A 16,925-nucleotide genomic window follows, 5' to 3' on the forward strand; every position below is an offset into this window, starting at 1 on the left:
CTTGTCCGTAACGGCAAATGCTCCCAGTTTGTGGGGTCAGGAGCACCGATCTGACAGTTCTTCATTTAAAGTTCTTGTTTTAATGGGGAGGCTCTGCTTTCTGGGAATATGAACACCGCTTCAGGTGGGAGCTGGGGTCTGCGGCGATTTTGCACTGACACCACGGCCACGATTTCGAAGGTGCGGAATACTAACGTGTCACGTCTTTCCGTACAGCATTCGTGATTTACAGTGCTTTCCGTTGAGCCCAGCGCTTGTGGATATTGAAACACAAGACGCTGGAAAAACAAGCCCTGGGATGAAGCTGCAATTTTCAGAGTTGCTTGCTCGCTCGCTTTCCCGCTGGGGAGGGAAGAGCAGCGGGAGCGAAGTGCATACTCGTAGGCCTTATTATCATAAATTACTTTTGTGTGTTGAAAAATATTATGCAGCGTTTAGAGTTGCACACTTGATGACTAGCAGCAGCTTAACATTATCTGTCTTTTGTACAGCCCTTTTGGTGGATTAGAAAAATTCTGGCTGGGTTGCAGCCCTGGGGTAAAGATGACACTCTGGAAGTAGCTCACTTAAAAGGTGATTTTGGGTGAATTTTCTCCTGGTTCTGTCAATGGAGTGAGAGTTGCTGTTGCCCATCCCTTAGCCCCCTGTTCTCTCGGCCAGACCCATCCTCGGTGCAGCACGTTCCCTTCGGCTCCCTGCTCGCTGGGCTGCCGCGGAGCCACCCCAGCCCGGTTGGCGATGGAAGCCCTGCTCTGTGGTGGCCCCGGCCGCGCTCGGGACGTTGTCCCGCCAGCGCCACTGTACCGGGTGGAGCGAACTGGAAGCCCAGGCAAAGCTCGTTCTTGCAGGGCACATACACCAAACACCATGTCTTGGTTCAAGTGAAGAGGTTATGGCCGTGTCTGCTGTAGTAATCTGTTTTCCTAGTCAGCGTAGAAGCAAAGTCATGTACGTGTTTTGGATATGAATGAGGGTGGGAGCTGAACGATAGAAAAAACATCCTCTCATTTGAACCTTTTTTGTCTGTAGCTAGGAAATATATTTTAAGCAAAAAGTTGCAGGAACTGTGCAGTGAAGGTATTTACCTTGATCTGTTTGGGGGTGCATTATAAATCTTCCTTAACTTGTTATTGAAACTTAGAGATTGTTAGTAAAAGCAGTGAATGGAGTAAATGAAGTTTTTTTTCTGTTTATGTGTTAAACGGGATACTTTGTTTAACACGATATCGAAATGCATAGTACGCAACAGGAAGTCAGCTGTTTGGATATTGATAGGAATTTGGTATTTGTAATAGTCTTGTGGTTTGTTGCACTACCTGTTGAACTACCTGCGTTCTGCCTGGGACCTGTTTCGGTTTTGTTGAAGTACGTTACAGCCGAACACAGTTGCCACGTTTGACAGTGGTGTCACCTGTAGCACTTTGCTCACTTTCAAGCTTAGCTGCAGCATTAGCTCCTTTACAGTTTCTCAGTAATAGGCCTTGGTCTGTGGGACAGTTTTAGGAGTGAGAGCACATGTTGTTCTGAGGCTTTTTTCTAACTTAAAAAACAAACCCCACAAAACCCAAACACAGATACCCCATGATTTTGATGGGGAAGATTTGAGGGGCAAATACTTGTCAGGTTGAGGTTGGGGCTGGGAGCTGGTGCCTGTTGGCAGGTGCTGGCGGGGGGAGTTTGTTGCCATTAGGAACGTGTGTGTCACGGAGCCACCACTGTCCGGGTCCCACCTGCACTGGTTTTCTGGGTTGGTCAGCTGTCCTTGGGACGGGAAGGATATCTGCAATTCCCATTTGATGTGTCATTTGTACAGCTGTTGAGAAACTCTGGATAACTCTGGTTTTAATTCATTTTCAGGCAAAGTATATTTCATGGTTTTAATGGTAACATGCATAATATGCATCAAAGATACTATTGGACTTTAATCATGTGCCTTTTCTGGTTTTCTTCTTCCCTCACACAATTTATTATCTTTCTAAATCTGCTTAATTACATATATCTTTCTTTCTCTAAACCTAACTCCAGTTTTATTCACATTCTCCCTCATGTTCACTATCTAGCAACCCTCCTGGTGGGCAAAGAGCAAATGCATCTTGAAGGAGTGATTTTTATTTGTCTGTATGGGCGATCTTTTTAAATTTGCATGTGTGCAGGACAGTTGCCAAATTGAAGGGTTCTCGGGCTTTGTTTTGGGGAGTTGGATTTGGAAATAGTGATTAAGTGCTGATTTTCATATTTTCAGGAAACATTTGAGTCTTGAGTTGAAGGCTTCTGTGCAGAGCTAGGAACTGGCTATGAATGTAGTCTATTTTGGTAATTAGAGGGGAGAAAAAGAGTGATGTCTTCCATCCAGAACAATTATAAATCACTTGCAGATGGCTTCAGCAGGATGTAAAAATAACAGGTTCCTCCAAGTTGTAACAAATATCCTGCAGGTTCTTAATTGTGACCTGGTATTTTTCTGCTTGGGGGAGGGGGGAATAGTTCTTAAAAGAAACTTTTATGCAAAGCAGGTTTGCTAAAATTTAAATATTTAAGCAGTGGAGATCTTATTATCTTTAATACTTTGGTGAGGCTTTTTGTTCTCAGTATCTAAACGTGCGTGTGCCTGTTTTCTCAGTGTAGTTGCATCTTTGGACTCTCTTCTCTTGCGAGAGCCGTAAGCTATTTTCCTGACTCTCATCTTGTTAGAGATTTATGTTGCGGGTCAGCTGTACCTTGGTAAATACAGCTGTTTTCTCTGTGACAGTTCAATTACTTGAATGTGGATTCTAGCATTACCTAAACACAGTGCGGTTTGATGTTTGTAGCTTGCCGTGTCCCATAGCTCGATAAAATGGGGAGGCTGAGGAAATAGTTTCTAGGAGATCAGAGTGGGCTGCACACCCATGTCACACCTGCTGCTGCAAAAAGGGCTCTTTGTTTTTTATAGATGATCTATGGTTGTCATACATGCGGAGTTGTTGATTTTAGATATATGTACAGAACTTAAATCTATCTATCCTTAAAAAAAAAAATCTGTGAGATTTTCCTAATTTAAAACATGTGAAGGCTGAGGGAAGATGACAAAGTCTAAATTGCCCTCCTTGAGTTAGTAACTGTATAAATCTGCTATCTGCAAATTTTTCTAAGGATGTTTACAGTCTCTTCTAATCCTGTGTATAGCAGGCACACACGTTATACTAGATGACAGTATAACGAATATGCTTGCTTTTCTCATAAAATTAAATTGCAAAGACACTCTGACACAGTCCATCCTGCACGTTTCTGAAGAAGTAACGTTTTCTTAAGCGTATAAAGTGGTAGCATTAGGAGTTGATAGCGCTTAGTGAGCTGGTTATTGGTGGTCAGAACAGCCCAGAGAGCAAGGTGCTGCTGCTCAGCATTTTGCTTGAAAGGGAGCAGCTCGTGAAGCTACATGGCAGCAGGAAGGTTTTACATACCTCACCGGAAGACTGTAGTTCGGTGCCAGGTTCGGAAAGCATAGGAAAGGAAGGGTTGTTGTAAACTTGTTGCTGGACAAGACCTCTTTGCTGGGAGGTGTGGGACCCTCGCTCGTGTTCTGCAGGGCTCTGGCTGCAGAGGAGATAAATAACATCACAGGTGCTAACGCTGTAGTTACTCATGCATGCTGTGGAGACTGAAGCTAATAGTTTTGTACTAGTCTATTTTGGGGTAGCTTGCTATCTGTGTTGTAAAAATTGATTACTTGGTGACAGGAGGTTATATGAACACCCAGCTTCTGTGGGATTTGCTGAATCACTGAATGTTTATTCTGTATGTAGATGCTAAAGGCATTAGGCATCAATAGCATTCAGCTCACTTTATTTTTGTGTGCTTGTATGCAAACTGTAATTGTAACGGTTCCTGACTGTGTAGAAATGCAGGACTGTAGGTACTAAGCTGTCATCGTGGGTTTTTTAGTTTCAGTTTAATCTTCTTGGTAAGAAAGGTTTGCTTTTATATTTCCAGCATTATGAATTGGCCCATGTCTCGCCTGCACAACATGTCTATTCTAGTCATCTGATTGCCATAGCCTAAAATATGTGCTTTGCTAGGCAACGTGAGTTGAGAGGTGAAGTTTGGGCTATAAACTTGAAGCAATTTGCACCATCAGAGACAGCTGTGCATAAATGGGCTGTAGAGATTGCAAAGAGGAGGAAATTTGGCTTAGCACAGGAAGGTAAGACGTTTGAAATGTCAAGAAAGTTACTTCTGTTCATATGGGGTCATGTTTGTTTCTTATAAAACAGGGCTGCAAAACTTTGAAAGTACTCATGTGATTGCTTTTTAAAGGGGCATCTTGGCTTGCTGAGCTGCTTAAAGTAGCCGCAGCCTTAAGATTTTTCCCATGAGTTAATGCAGACCTGGGTCTAGTAATACGTTTAGAGTTGGAGTGTTTCTGTTAATAAACAGTTACTAAGATGAGTTCAGCAGTACGTAATGCCACTCCAGCGCATAGGCTTCCAGGACTTCACGTTGTGCTTCTGAGCGCTCCTTACATCCCGTCCATGTGTGTTGTGTCATTGCGTTTTTTTAAATTACTTTAAATACACTGCGAGTGTTTCAAATGCACGTATATAGTTTCAGAAGAACCCAATATATTGTAATACGTGTCATAAATAAGTACTGCAATTTAACACTATAGCTAATTACTCTGTCTTCCACTATAGGTTGCACAGAGCATTGAGGATCATCATCAAGAAGTAATTGCTTTCTGCAGAGAAAAAGGTTTCCATGGTTTGGTTGCATATGACTCCGATTATGCGTTGTGCAACATCCCCTACTATTTCAGTGCCCATGCCCTAAAACTGAGCCGGAATGGGAAAAGTCTCACAACAAGCCAATACCTAATGCATGAAGTTGCCAAGCAACTGGACCTGAATCCAAATCGCTTTCCTATTTTTGCTGCTCTTTTAGGTAAGTGAAGTAATAAAAGAACTCGATGCTTCTAGTAAGACTTACAATTTCAGTTTCTATTAACTGTTTTAAAATGTGTGTATAATTTGACGAAGCACCTAGGGAAAGACATCCCTTTGTTTCCGACATTCCTGCTAGAGGTGGGCCTGATGCGTTTTTGTGAGGCCAGACATGCCGAATTTGTAGAGACCTGCGAGCGATGCAAATTGTGGCTGTCTAGAAACAAGAGTAGAAAGTAAGAATTCTGCAAAGCTCTGCCTAGCCAAAATGTTCTCCGTGGGTGGGGGGAAATCGGGACAGTTGTGGTTCTACTAGCTTTGGTCTTACATAGCATATAAAGTTTACTTTTAATAATATACTTTCCAGACCAGGAAAGCACACTTCTGTTTTGTGTTCTACCTAAAAATAACATACATGGAGTAAAGATTTTTGGATTACAGGGCTTTTTCCCCTCATAAATTAGTATTGGAGAAACACGACAGCAGCTTAGCTGCCCCAGAAATATATTGTACTAAATAACTGAGTAAGACTCCACATTTCTGAAGGCACAGGCAACCAGTGTCTTACCATTCTGTTAGTTTCGTTTGGATAGTTTTGTAGCACTCCAGTTTCTAATACTAAATGAGGTGGTATCTTTAAGAGCATAGGTAGGAAGGACTTCAGTTTTACATCTCTGCTTAAATGGGACAGTTTTAACACACTGTATTTCCACAGCAGTGGTAGAGAATAGCTGTCATATTCTCTCTCTCAGATGGAAGCATTAATTAATTACTAATAGAGTTGACTCTAATTAATAAGGTCTACTTAGAACAGTGTCCTAACTTTTTTTTTGGTAAACAAGCATGGGGCAGCCATGTTCTTGATCTTGTACTTAAAAAAACTAGGTTTTCGTTTTCTCACTGGCTCTGTTTTTTAGTATGGGTATGTGACAGAAGAATAAAACATCTCGTTTGAAAGCTGTGGATGAGAAAGGCTATGTATTATTGCTTGGGCATACTAATATTTTAGTAGTCTTTAATATTAAACTGTTTCCAGTCCAGGCGGGCACCTTCCACGTTAAGAAGGAAAGAAGCAATGCATCGTAAAACAGAAAGCCACAAGTATTTAACTGGTTGAAGTTGCTGTTTGTTAGTGCATTTTGTTTCATATCGAGAACGGTTACCGGGCCGTATGGGGGAATGGCAGATGACTGGCCAAGCTGCAATTTAAACCAAAATCTCTGTGTACATTACATGACAGACTACTATTGCTAGGCTTTGTTTTGGAGTCTATAAATAAGTTGGTGCATGCCAATTCAGTGAGTAAGAATTACTGCTTGAAAAGCAGTTTCACAGTTGCAGATACACTTTATGGAATTAACGTGAAGTACATGGGAATGACATCGTTTTAACATGTCACAGAATTACAGCTGCGTGGCCAGTTGAGGCATTAGTTATGTTAAATGGCACGTGAAAAATATTCTGGTAAATTTTCTGAAGGTTTTGCAATTTTATGCAAGAAGCTCTGGAATACTTTTCTCCCTTGATATCTTACACAACAAAATATTTTTCAGCTTGCTTTTAGGAAAAAGGAACTTGAGGTCATTTGACGTGATTACTAGAGAAATATTTTGTAGCTTTTTTTTTTTCCCAAATTAGTACAAAGGTTAAAAACCCCTCACTTCAGCTGCAAGTTTAGTTCTCTGTGTTCTTTTGCATTTTTCGGTATGAGTAAGCAGGATAGAGTAAAGTTTATGGAAGCTGGGGTTAGAACAGAAGATACTTCGGAGGTCTTCCTGTGACAAGGGTTTGGGTTTTTTTTTTTGTATTAGTGAATATTGCGAAACCTAAGCATTTGGTGATCTAAACAATGATTATATAAGCTTACAACAAACTGATAGCGTTTGACTTAAGTACTGGCAAAATGTTTAAACTTCTGCAATCTTAGGAATATAGTAATTTCAGTTTTTAAAATAAAATACTAAGTGCATATAAGCATGTGATTGTGTGTAGTGTGGCATACGTTTAAAGCAAGGTAGCTCCTTCAGATCTAAATTTTTATATTTTTACTTAATATCTGTGGCCTTGTCCAGCTTCACATATTATTCTGCCCTTGTTCTGCAGCCTCTTTGGGTCTCTTTTAAGCCTGATAAGTAGCATGAAGAAAATCACCATGGGAAGGGATGAGTGAGCACTTGATTACATGGAAGGCATGTGAATCAGTGTAACTCCCCATGCTAGTAGTTGGTTTAGGAATAAATTAATGTATTCTGAAATAATCGAATAGTTAAGCTGCTGGTTTAATGTTTACAATTGCAGAAGGCCAAAACTCTCACAACAGCTGCATCAGTGTTCAGCTTCAGGTCTGCAAATCTGTTTCCCTGTATATGGAAAACTCAAACTTCTTTGTTTTCAGACTTTCTTGTCATGAACATCAAGGGTCAATTTAAAGATGCTGAAAGGAGAAAATAATCTTGAATGATTTAGCCAAACATTCAGCAGTTGGAAGAGTCTGAGGAGCAGTACTGAACTGGTCAATTAAACAAACTGTTCTCAATAGCAGATTATTCGGGATTGAGTTATGTTCAGGGATAAAGTCTCTGTTAAAGTATTCCAGTAAAGTATTTATTTGACTGTACCAACCAGGCACATTTTTAAAGATTACTTTCTGAAAAGGTTACGTATACACTGTGGCTGGTTGGTTTGTTTTCTAGCCTTTTCCTTCTGACAGCTTTCCATGCAGAAGTGTTTGGTAGTTCTAGTTTTATAATATAAGGGCTATCCTTGTCATGAGTAGTTAAAATGTGGGCAAGATATTGTGTGCTCTTAGAAAGTTCTGTCCTAATTGCTGTTAATGTAAACAGGGAGTTGATTTGGATTCTTTTGTAAATTTTGACTCAAATACTTCAGATTGGAAAAAAAAAAAGCTTCAGCAGTAGAAAAACAAACACAGTGTGAGGTATAGGACTGTAATTGAGTGTACTCTTTAGAAAGGGCAGTGGCTTCAATTAGTATCTAATTGCTTTAAAAAAACCTAAGGCATACACTATAACAAGCCATTAAAATGGGAAAAATCAATATATGTTGAGATTGTTCAGCCAGGTTAAGAAGTAGAGGTTGCTTATGTAACGCTGATCTCTTTCCCACTGTGACGGTACTTTGTAACATGGGGTTAGTTATGTAGTCTCATGCTGTTTCTTGGTAAAATTTTAGAACTACGTAAGGTAAGTCCAGGCATCGCGGCTTATCTGGACTCCAGAAGGCACTGCTGCACTTCAGTGTCCTAAATTCTGCAGTTCAGGATGTGCTGGGAGCTGATCAGATGGTCAGACTGTCCTGTGTGTGTTTTCAAGGGGATGGAATTAACTGAAATGACAGATGGAGACCAAACAAAATTGAGGTTTTGGTGGAACGGAGAGAAGCTCTGACTGTTTAAAAGGTAATCTTAGCATCTGCAGGAGTTATGGTTGGTTATCACGAAACTGCCTGGTGGTCTGGCTGTAACGGGTTTTTTCAGACCCACTGTCTAATCCTGCCTTGATTAGATTAGTAAGAATGTGGCTGTTACATCCGAAGTTGTTGAATCTTTCTGGGGGGAGTGGAAAGTTTAGCTCCTGGTGAATGAAGAACGTATGTCTCCCTGCTGGAGATCTCAGCAACAGGTGAGGTGTTGACTGGACACAGACTCCCCCTCGGAAACAGCATCTGCCAGTCGCCAGGCAGCTTGCTTGGCTTTCACATCTTGAAGAGCATTAAAAGCAAACTATTTTACAAGAGAAACATTAAGAAAGAAAACAATTGGTGTCATATTCAAAGAATCCTGTCGTATTCTTTTTGAGTAGGTGAAAGTTCAAGGTGTCGTCCAAACTCTGGAATCTAAAAAAGAAAAAGAAATGCTGTAAAATGAGAGCTGTGTGTTCACTGCTAAGCTGCTGCTCTATAAAACCGGCTGTTGAAAATGTCCTGAAGTTTCCTACCAAAAGTGTAGGAATATATTCTGTTTAGCTCTTTGTAAAGTTTGGATCCACAGACACTGAACTCTGTCAAAGGTTGGTTAGTTAGTCTTTGACTAAGTAAAATGTTTGAAATATTTCCTAGTAAGTTTTTTTTGTTGTTTTATTTCCTGGTAAGATTTTTTTTTTTTTTTTTCCTGAGAGTGATGAGCTCTGAGGAGAAAAACCAACCAACCAAACAACAAAAATAATGTAAGTGATCTTCCATTTCGTAAATACAGCCACTATCTGTTCATTGAAACAACTACATAATTTTCCAGTCACTTTGAAGCTGCCTGCCCAGGCTCCTGCCTATGCTGATCAGGTCAGCAAATGAACTGGAGTAGTTGTTGTTGTGGCCAGGAAGGCCAATGGTACCTGGGGTGGGTTAGAAGGGGGTGCTCAGTAGGTCAGAGAGGTTCTCCTGCCCCTCTGCTCTGCCCTGGGGAGACCACACCTGGAATATTGTGTCCAGTTGTGGCCCCTCAGTTCCAGCAGGACAGGGAACTGCTGGAGAGAGTCCAGCGCAGCCACCAAGATGCTGAAGGGAGTGGAGCATCTCCCGTGTGAGGAAAGGCTGAGGGAGCTGGGGCTCTGGAGCTGGACAAGAGGAGACTGAGGGGGGACTCATTCCTGGGGATCAATATGGAAAGGGGGAGTGTCAGGAGGATGGAGCCAGGCTCTTCTGGTGACAACCAGTGATAGGACAAGGGGTAATGGGTGCAAACTGGAACACAGGAGGTTCCACTTGAAGATGAGAAGAAACTTGTTCCTGGTGAGGGTGGCAGAGCCTGGCCCAGGCTGCCCAGGGAGGTTGTGGAGTCTCCTTCTGTGCAGACATTCCAACCCGCCTGGACACCTTCCTGTGTAACCTCATCTGGGTGTTCCTGCTCCATGGGGGGATTGCACTGGATGAGCTTTCCAGGTCTCTTCCAGTCCCTGACATTCTGGGATTCTGTGAGTTGGGACCATGCTGAGTGTCACCAGAGCTGCCAGTGCTCTGGCGGTGGGATGGGCTGAGTGGTGCAGCTGAGCGCGGGTCCAGGGGCAGCTCGGTGCGGGTGGGTGATGGTCCATGCTAGGGTGCAACAGAGGCTCACACCATTTCACCCAAGTTACCAAATCCTCTCAAGGATCAGCTCACAGGACACACCAGGTCAAGGCTGGCACCATGTGTTGTGACGGGCTCTATTGCTCCTGTACGTGAGCTGGGTTTCTGGATGGTGCTTCTCAAACAGAGGGCGGTGTGTCTCACTGCAGCAGCATGCTAGTGAGGGTTTTTGGGGGTAACAAAAAGATATCTGCAAGTTTAATCTCACTTTGTTAATCCTATGGATTGGGAATTGAGGCCTGCTGGCAAATCTGTTTTGCTGCGTGTAGAATCAGTATATGTCATGTTTGACGGTGTACTTAATAAAGTTCTCCATTATGTTCTAGGTAATCATATTCTACCTGATGAAGATTTGGCTTCCTTTCATTGGAGTTTACTTGGTCCAGAACATCCACTAGCTTCACTTAAGGTACAAATTTACTACTAGCAATTAAGCTAAAATCAATTATAATGGTTAATCAGAGCAGTGTAATAGGTGAACTTACAGCAGCTATGCAAGGCTCTTGTCACCCTCCGGTGTCCCCGTCCCTCTGACTGTAGAGGATACCTGGGGCGATTAGCCTTACGAGGCTAAACTTAGCCCTTGTGATCCCCCCGGTGCCCTTCAGCTACATGAGCCATGAACTCAATAGCTTCAATGCAGGTTTGCTTGGAGTATGTAGCTTCTTATGCTCTTCTGGTTTGGAAGAGGAGAATTTTTTGTTAAGTCATGTTCCTCTGCTGTCAAAAATAATGAGCTGGATATCTTCCCGCCTTATTGTTTTATTTTCTATTGATCTGAGTGTGCGTGTAATTCACTTTTATGTATTTTGTAACTTAAAGTGTAAATATGCTACAGAATAGGTTTGCACGAGAAAGCTGATGTGGCTTTCGGTAGATTATTGGGTTTGAGACAAGTAACTTGTGTCTGATGCTCTTAGTTTACAATATGTCTGTTCTGCTACTTCATCACACTTGCTTTATGCATCTGCCAAGTAGACAGCTATAAAAGGGAAACTGGGCACAGCAGGGAAGGGGGGTATAATGACCTTTTTCTCTCTGCCTCAGCAGACATATCTTTTTCCCTTTTTCCTAAGGTGTACCATGCAGTAAATCAATTTGCTTTTTTAAATGCTATAAGACTGTTTAGTTATATCTACAACAAAAATAGTGTGGGGTTTGGTTTGGTTTTTTACCCTTCTGCTCCAAAAGTTTATTAAGCATTGAAAAATTGTAACTTATTTTGCTGAAGGTAGAATTAAAAACAGATTCAAGATTTTCAGCAGAGTTTTTTAAGGCTTGCACATGCATTGCTTAGTGAACAGCTGTGACAATTTGATGTTACGCTCATCCCCTATTTTGCTGCTGCTCCTGTGTTCAGAAAGGTAAGTGTCAGCACGTTGTAGTGACAAAACAAATCTGCATGCATGTCTACCACTTCTTGTAAAACTTGAGATGAACAAATGAAAGGCTGCAAGTGTGCCTGTATTTTCATTTTTGACTAAAAAAGGTTAAAATGTAGGACTTGCCGCAAAGTGGTTGATAAACTTTCTGGTGTTCAGAACACTTTTCTGTGTTTTAGATTGAGTAGGCTTGTTTTACAGCCAGTTCAGAATATGACTTCAGACACCTAGAACTTCTGAAAAGCCTTCTGGAGATACACTGAAATACTTGACCAGAATGAAAACTGCTTCTAGATGTACATTTTCAGTGGAAACACTGATGGGGCTTTGTAGCTGGCATCCCAAGGAAATGGAAGGTGTTTCTTAAGCAGGGCGCTGGGCTGCTGTGGGCAGCCCTCCCTGGATTTATTTCATCTCTTGGCCAATGTTAAACAGATTGGAAAGCAGTTCCCATTGGACTGTTACAGGCTTTGTGAAAACTGATACACTGTTACCAGCAAAAAGGACCCAAATTCCTGCCCTTAGTGAGGGAAAAGGTGAGCACAACTCATGGTTTTATTCACAGCAGCTGTGAAGTGCACAGCCCCAAACTAACCACAGCGTTTCTGTCCCTTGGCTGGTAATGATGGCAAAAGCAGAGAAAAAAGAAGGGCTAAAGCAACAAGGACACATGTCTACAGGAAAACAATCTTCTTTAGTTGGTAGTCATGGAACAACTTACTAGTTTGGGTTTTTTTAGCTTCAATGTCAGCAGTGCTCATGGTTTGAAAATATAACTTGTTTCAGTAGCTCATTAATTTAATTTCACTTGACATACTAGTGTGCCAATGATGTCATTACACCTCTCTCTGTAGAGATCTCTTCTTCTGTCAATGGTAGATGTGCAGAAGGCAATACTGCCTTGTAAATTTATGGATGCTTAAAAAAAACCTGAAAGATGAGTTTAAATTAGCCAGAAGCTTGATAGCAAGAAGTAGTTTCAGAACGGTTATAAAAAGTGCTGTCGTGAGTAGTGGAAATGGGGGGGGAAAATCATTGTGGTTGCCCAGGATTGCCATTCCCAGGCTATACTTGCAAACTTTGCTTTTTTGTGTGTATTTAGAGTTACTGTTGAGTATTCTCCATTCCTGGGAACCAAGGACTCTAATTCCACACCTTATTCAACTCAGGATTTAGAAAACTTTTTCCCATTGTGTAAAGATTATAATCTTTTCCTATGTGAGACAGTATTGCCTTGAACATCAAATCTAACAGAGTCAGTTCCTGGTGGCCTGATTTTTTGCCTTTCAGTGAGAACTGTGACTGTTAATAATGTACAATTTATTTTCTGCATTCTTACTCTTCTATTATGATGTAGCAAAATGGTTACTCTTCCTATGAGAGAAGCTTTGCTAGTTCACCAATTAAAAAGTGTAACTTAGAAAAGAAACTACCAAGGTTTGGTGATAGAAAATTGGTTTATCTGCTCAGGTGTCAACATAGTGAGATGAAAAAAAGCCAAACTGAGGAATGTGTGCCTCTGTTTTAAAGAGGGTCAGGAGGGTGGTGTGTTCATCTAGAACAGCTGAATAGAAATGTGAAAAAGAAAGGGAAATGGAAATGTGAATGAAGATTCCATATTTCACGTCTAACAGGACAGCATCTGTACGTGCTGGATAAAAAGCTGTGCCTTTCAGAGGACACCAGCAATGACAAAACTCAGCAAAACTGTTGAAGTACCATGGACATAAAGTGGAGAGGTTTGAATTGCTATTGCTGCAAAAGGGAAAATGAATAAAAAACTGACAGTGAGACTGTTTCGAGCCAGGGTCTTGTCGGTCCGAACACAGACGGTGCAGCTGATACACGTGTCACCCTGCCTGAGAGCAGAGGCCACCACAGAAGCTGAAACAAGAAGGGAGTGGATAGACTTCCCAAGAAATAATTTCACCACTAGACTTTGTTTGGAAACTAGCATTAGACTACTTTTTATTTGTGTCCTTTGGGATTTGTCTTTAAGACAAAGACAATTCGGTTCTCATTCTGGGAAAGCTTGTTATGGGATGGAGCTTCAAGATGAATGTGTAATACCATGAGAATTATACCAGGAGGGCAGGTTCTTATCTCTGAGTGAATTAGTATCTATTTGGGAGCACATACCACCAAGGAAGTGCTGATTCTCTATTCACAAGGTAGCCTTAGAAATACAACTTAGTGCAGTCCTCCCTTTTTGAAAAGGAAGAGTATGCAGGGAAATTTTTTGAAGTTCCTGTCTGCATTTTGCAATGGATCATCTTTCCGTTAGGTTGGTTCTGGAAAGATAAATTCATTGGACTGTCTTTGGCAAACTCTTGATATGCCCACCATCCAATATTCCACATCTGTCTTTACCTGGCAAAGTTCATTAGCTGATCTCCTTGATTCTTTCATCTTGATAGAGAGGCAATGGGAGATGCTTCCAGAAGGCAATGCAAAATATGCAGATGAGGCTTCTTCACTGAATTGCTCTAGGAAATTCCAGTCTTTGTCTGTCTGTTGACTTAGAGAGATTAGGCAGATTAATATATTGAGTACATGCTTAGGTAATTTGCTGCTGCTCAGATAACGAAGGTGGTACTCAAGATATGCTTAATGTGTCTGTAATTTTTTTAATGCTAAGGGTTATCATAGGATGACGTGGGTCAGAAAGGATCTCGGGAAGTCATCTAGTGCAATCTCCCACTGAAAGTGTTGTCAGCTTGAGGTCAGAACAGGTTGCTCAGGGCTTTGCCTGGGCTAGTCTTGAAAATCTCTGAGGTTGGACACTGCACAACCTGTCTGGGCAGCCCGCTCCATGGTTTGACTGTCTCAACAGTGAATATGCATTGCCTGGCGTACATGTGGTTTCAGGCTATGTCTGGTGTGTCTCAGCCTTCCAGAGCACGCCACGGAAGAGCCTGGCTCCACGTGCTTGGGAACCTTCCTGTAGGTATTGAAGGCTGCTGTAGGTATCTGCAGAGCTTTGCCTTTGCCAGCCTCTTCTCAGAGCAAGCTCAAACTCCTCAACCACCCTGCTGGCCTTCTGCAGAGCTAGCTCAACTTTCCTGACGTCTGGTTTGTCTTGGGGAGCCTAAAACCGAATGTGGTGCTCTGGAGGTGATGTACCGAGCGCTGAGGAGCCAGACCCACCTGCCTGCTGTGGTTCTGCTGCACGACACCCTGCTCCTCATGTTCTGTGTGCTGTGTCCCAGAGCCCCAGCTCCTTTCTGGCACAGCTCCGGCCCGCAGAGCAGCCGGGGGTTATTCCTGCCCAGGTGCACGACTTTGCTTTGGTAGCTGTTGAATTTCTGAAGGTTCCTGCTGGCTCATTCCTCCAGCTTGTCTCGGTCCTTCTGGATGGCAGCCCAGCCCTCGAGTTCGTGGTCATGTGCAGGCCAGGTTGTCTCCTATGAGGTCTGTCTGTATCGCATCTTTGGCTTGTGTTTCTACTCTCCCCTTTTCTTTCTGACATACTTTTTGTTCGCTGTTTCGATTGAGTTTTCTCAGAGCTCCCTGTGTATAAATCGTTAGCAGATGATCCCCATGTTGTGTGTATCCTTGTGTGTGAGTGACAAGCAGAACTAGAAAGAGGTCGGCTTCCCAACCCAGTGTAGGGAGTAGAAGAAAGGATTTCTAATTGAATAACCCAGCCTTCAGGGAAAAGCTGAGCTTTGCTGGTTTGAGAGGATTTTAAGTCACTCAGGGAACTTCTTGCCTCTTCAGAAAGCTTGTCATTAGATCAGATGCACTACAAGCTCGTAAGATTAAATGTTTTTAACCTTCAAAGGCTGAGACAAGATCTAAACAGTTTGGATGTGATCTCCAGTAGAAATTACTAGACAAAAATAACAAAACCCAGGCAGTTTCTTGTAGTATTCTTCATATCTTCAGCCTCTGCTCTCACCAGTGAAAAAAAACCCAGCGTTCCCGATGTGTCACCTCACAGTAACTGAATGTTCGAGCTGTCTTTTTTAATGGTTTAAAAATAAAAATAAACTGATTATCTGTTTCCAGCAGGCACAAGAGTGAAGCTGGTGCCTGTGTTGATTAGCTTTGGAAGGCTTTGCTTCCTGCAGACAGTGGGCAACTGGAGCTGGCCCAGAATCAGGGAGGTTTTCCCAAGTGCAGTTTAGGTGCCTTCTACAGTATCCTAATAATCCCAGGGCATTATGAATATGTGAGTCTATTCTCTTTCAATAAAGCATCTTTGCAAAATTATTTTGCCAAAACCAAGACATTTTTGTCTCGTAGCATCTGGGCTTGTAATCTTGCTCTCTGCCTCTTATTTTGACAAATACCTATGTAGAATTAATTTCCTTTCTCCACTTAATCTTTTCAGAGTGCATTAATAGGTCATTTGTGATTTTTGTCAGTGGGCCATCATGAAACTGAAGTAGTCCTTTTACACCTAGCAAAGAAATGTGCCTTTTTCAGATGTCATGCTTTCTAACCTGATCACCTCCAGCTGTGTGATCCACCCCCATGTTTGCCTTTCCAAAATTGCTTTTCCATGTTGTTGCCTGCCTGAAACTCTTCCGTAGAGGGTGAGGGAAAAATAGCTTCTAGGAAGAAGTCTCTTATAATGAGAAATTGGTAAAATATGGTGCTGATTTTGCTCAGAAATGCTTTGGGTGCAACTGAAAGTAAGTGTGAACAATGGGCAGGTTTTCTGTAACTGTGGCTGTTAAGCCTTATTTTTTCTCATACCTAACACTTAGTAAGACAGCCTATATTTTAATGCACACAGGATTAGAAACGCTATTTATGATTCATTACAAAATCTACAATTTTGGATTTCTGGAAGGTTCTAAAATGAATAGAAATCTTTTCTTATTTCATGTCAGGAAAGTACCTCCTGTATTTCTACTTCTTATTTCTGGCTTCTGTGTAGGTCATGACATTTCTAGTTTTGAGGGTGTTCTCACAGGTGGACTGGATGTCTTTGAAACAGCGTAAAAGCAAATAAAATCCTAATATCTGAAATGTCTCTAAATCCGTAATGCAGACCGTCAGAAGGTCTCACTTGAGGAGTTAAGAGTGTGTTCCAGTGAGGTCTTTGTTGAAAGCAGCTGAACGGGGGGTGATACGCGTGGTAAGACTTTAGCATCTCACTTGAGCTTTGTACTTCTGGGGTTTGAGCTGAATATTAGTCCCAGCTGCTTATTAAATGTTCCAATCTCAGAGATCACATCCGACTCATGATGGATTGCTTTCTCCTTTCGCCCGCTGGATTTTCCAGCAGAGATTGCAGAACAGGAACGCAGGGCTATGCAAGCACGTTGAACACGGCACAGACAGTGCTGTGATTCAGCCGCTTCAGAGATGTCTGGTTGTTACATGTACAAATAAAATCATTGGAGTTCATAAAGCTACTGAAGATTACCAGCGAGAAGAAAATCTATTGCCTCTGCTTGCAGATTAGGGGCAAAATTTCATTATCGATATTTGTGACTGTAAGGTTACATGCAAACGTGATTTATAGTTAGTATTGTTGTATATATTCAGAATGCACACTAGTGAAAATTTAGATTTTACAATCTGAAAT

At 41.9% G+C, this 16,925-nt stretch overlaps 1 protein-coding gene across 3 annotated transcripts in view; it reads left to right on the top strand.

The window, feature by feature from the left end:
* FAM120A (family with sequence similarity 120 member A) overlaps positions 1–16,925 on the top strand; it is a 55,475-nt gene that overhangs the window by 1,710 nt on the left and 36,840 nt on the right. For all 3 annotated transcript variants that reach the window (XM_065074971.1, XM_065074969.1, XM_065074972.1), the window contains exons 2-3: positions 4,674–4,920; positions 10,328–10,410. In XM_065074971.1, coding sequence (XP_064931043.1) covers positions 4,674–4,920; positions 10,328–10,410 — 330 coding nt within the window. The remainder of the gene's footprint in view (positions 1–4,673; positions 4,921–10,327; positions 10,411–16,925) is intronic.

This window comes from Columba livia, chromosome 10 (genome assembly GCF_036013475.1).
Source record: "Columba livia isolate bColLiv1 breed racing homer chromosome 10, bColLiv1.pat.W.v2, whole genome shotgun sequence".
Classification (NCBI taxonomy): domain Eukaryota; kingdom Metazoa; phylum Chordata; class Aves; order Columbiformes; family Columbidae; genus Columba; species Columba livia.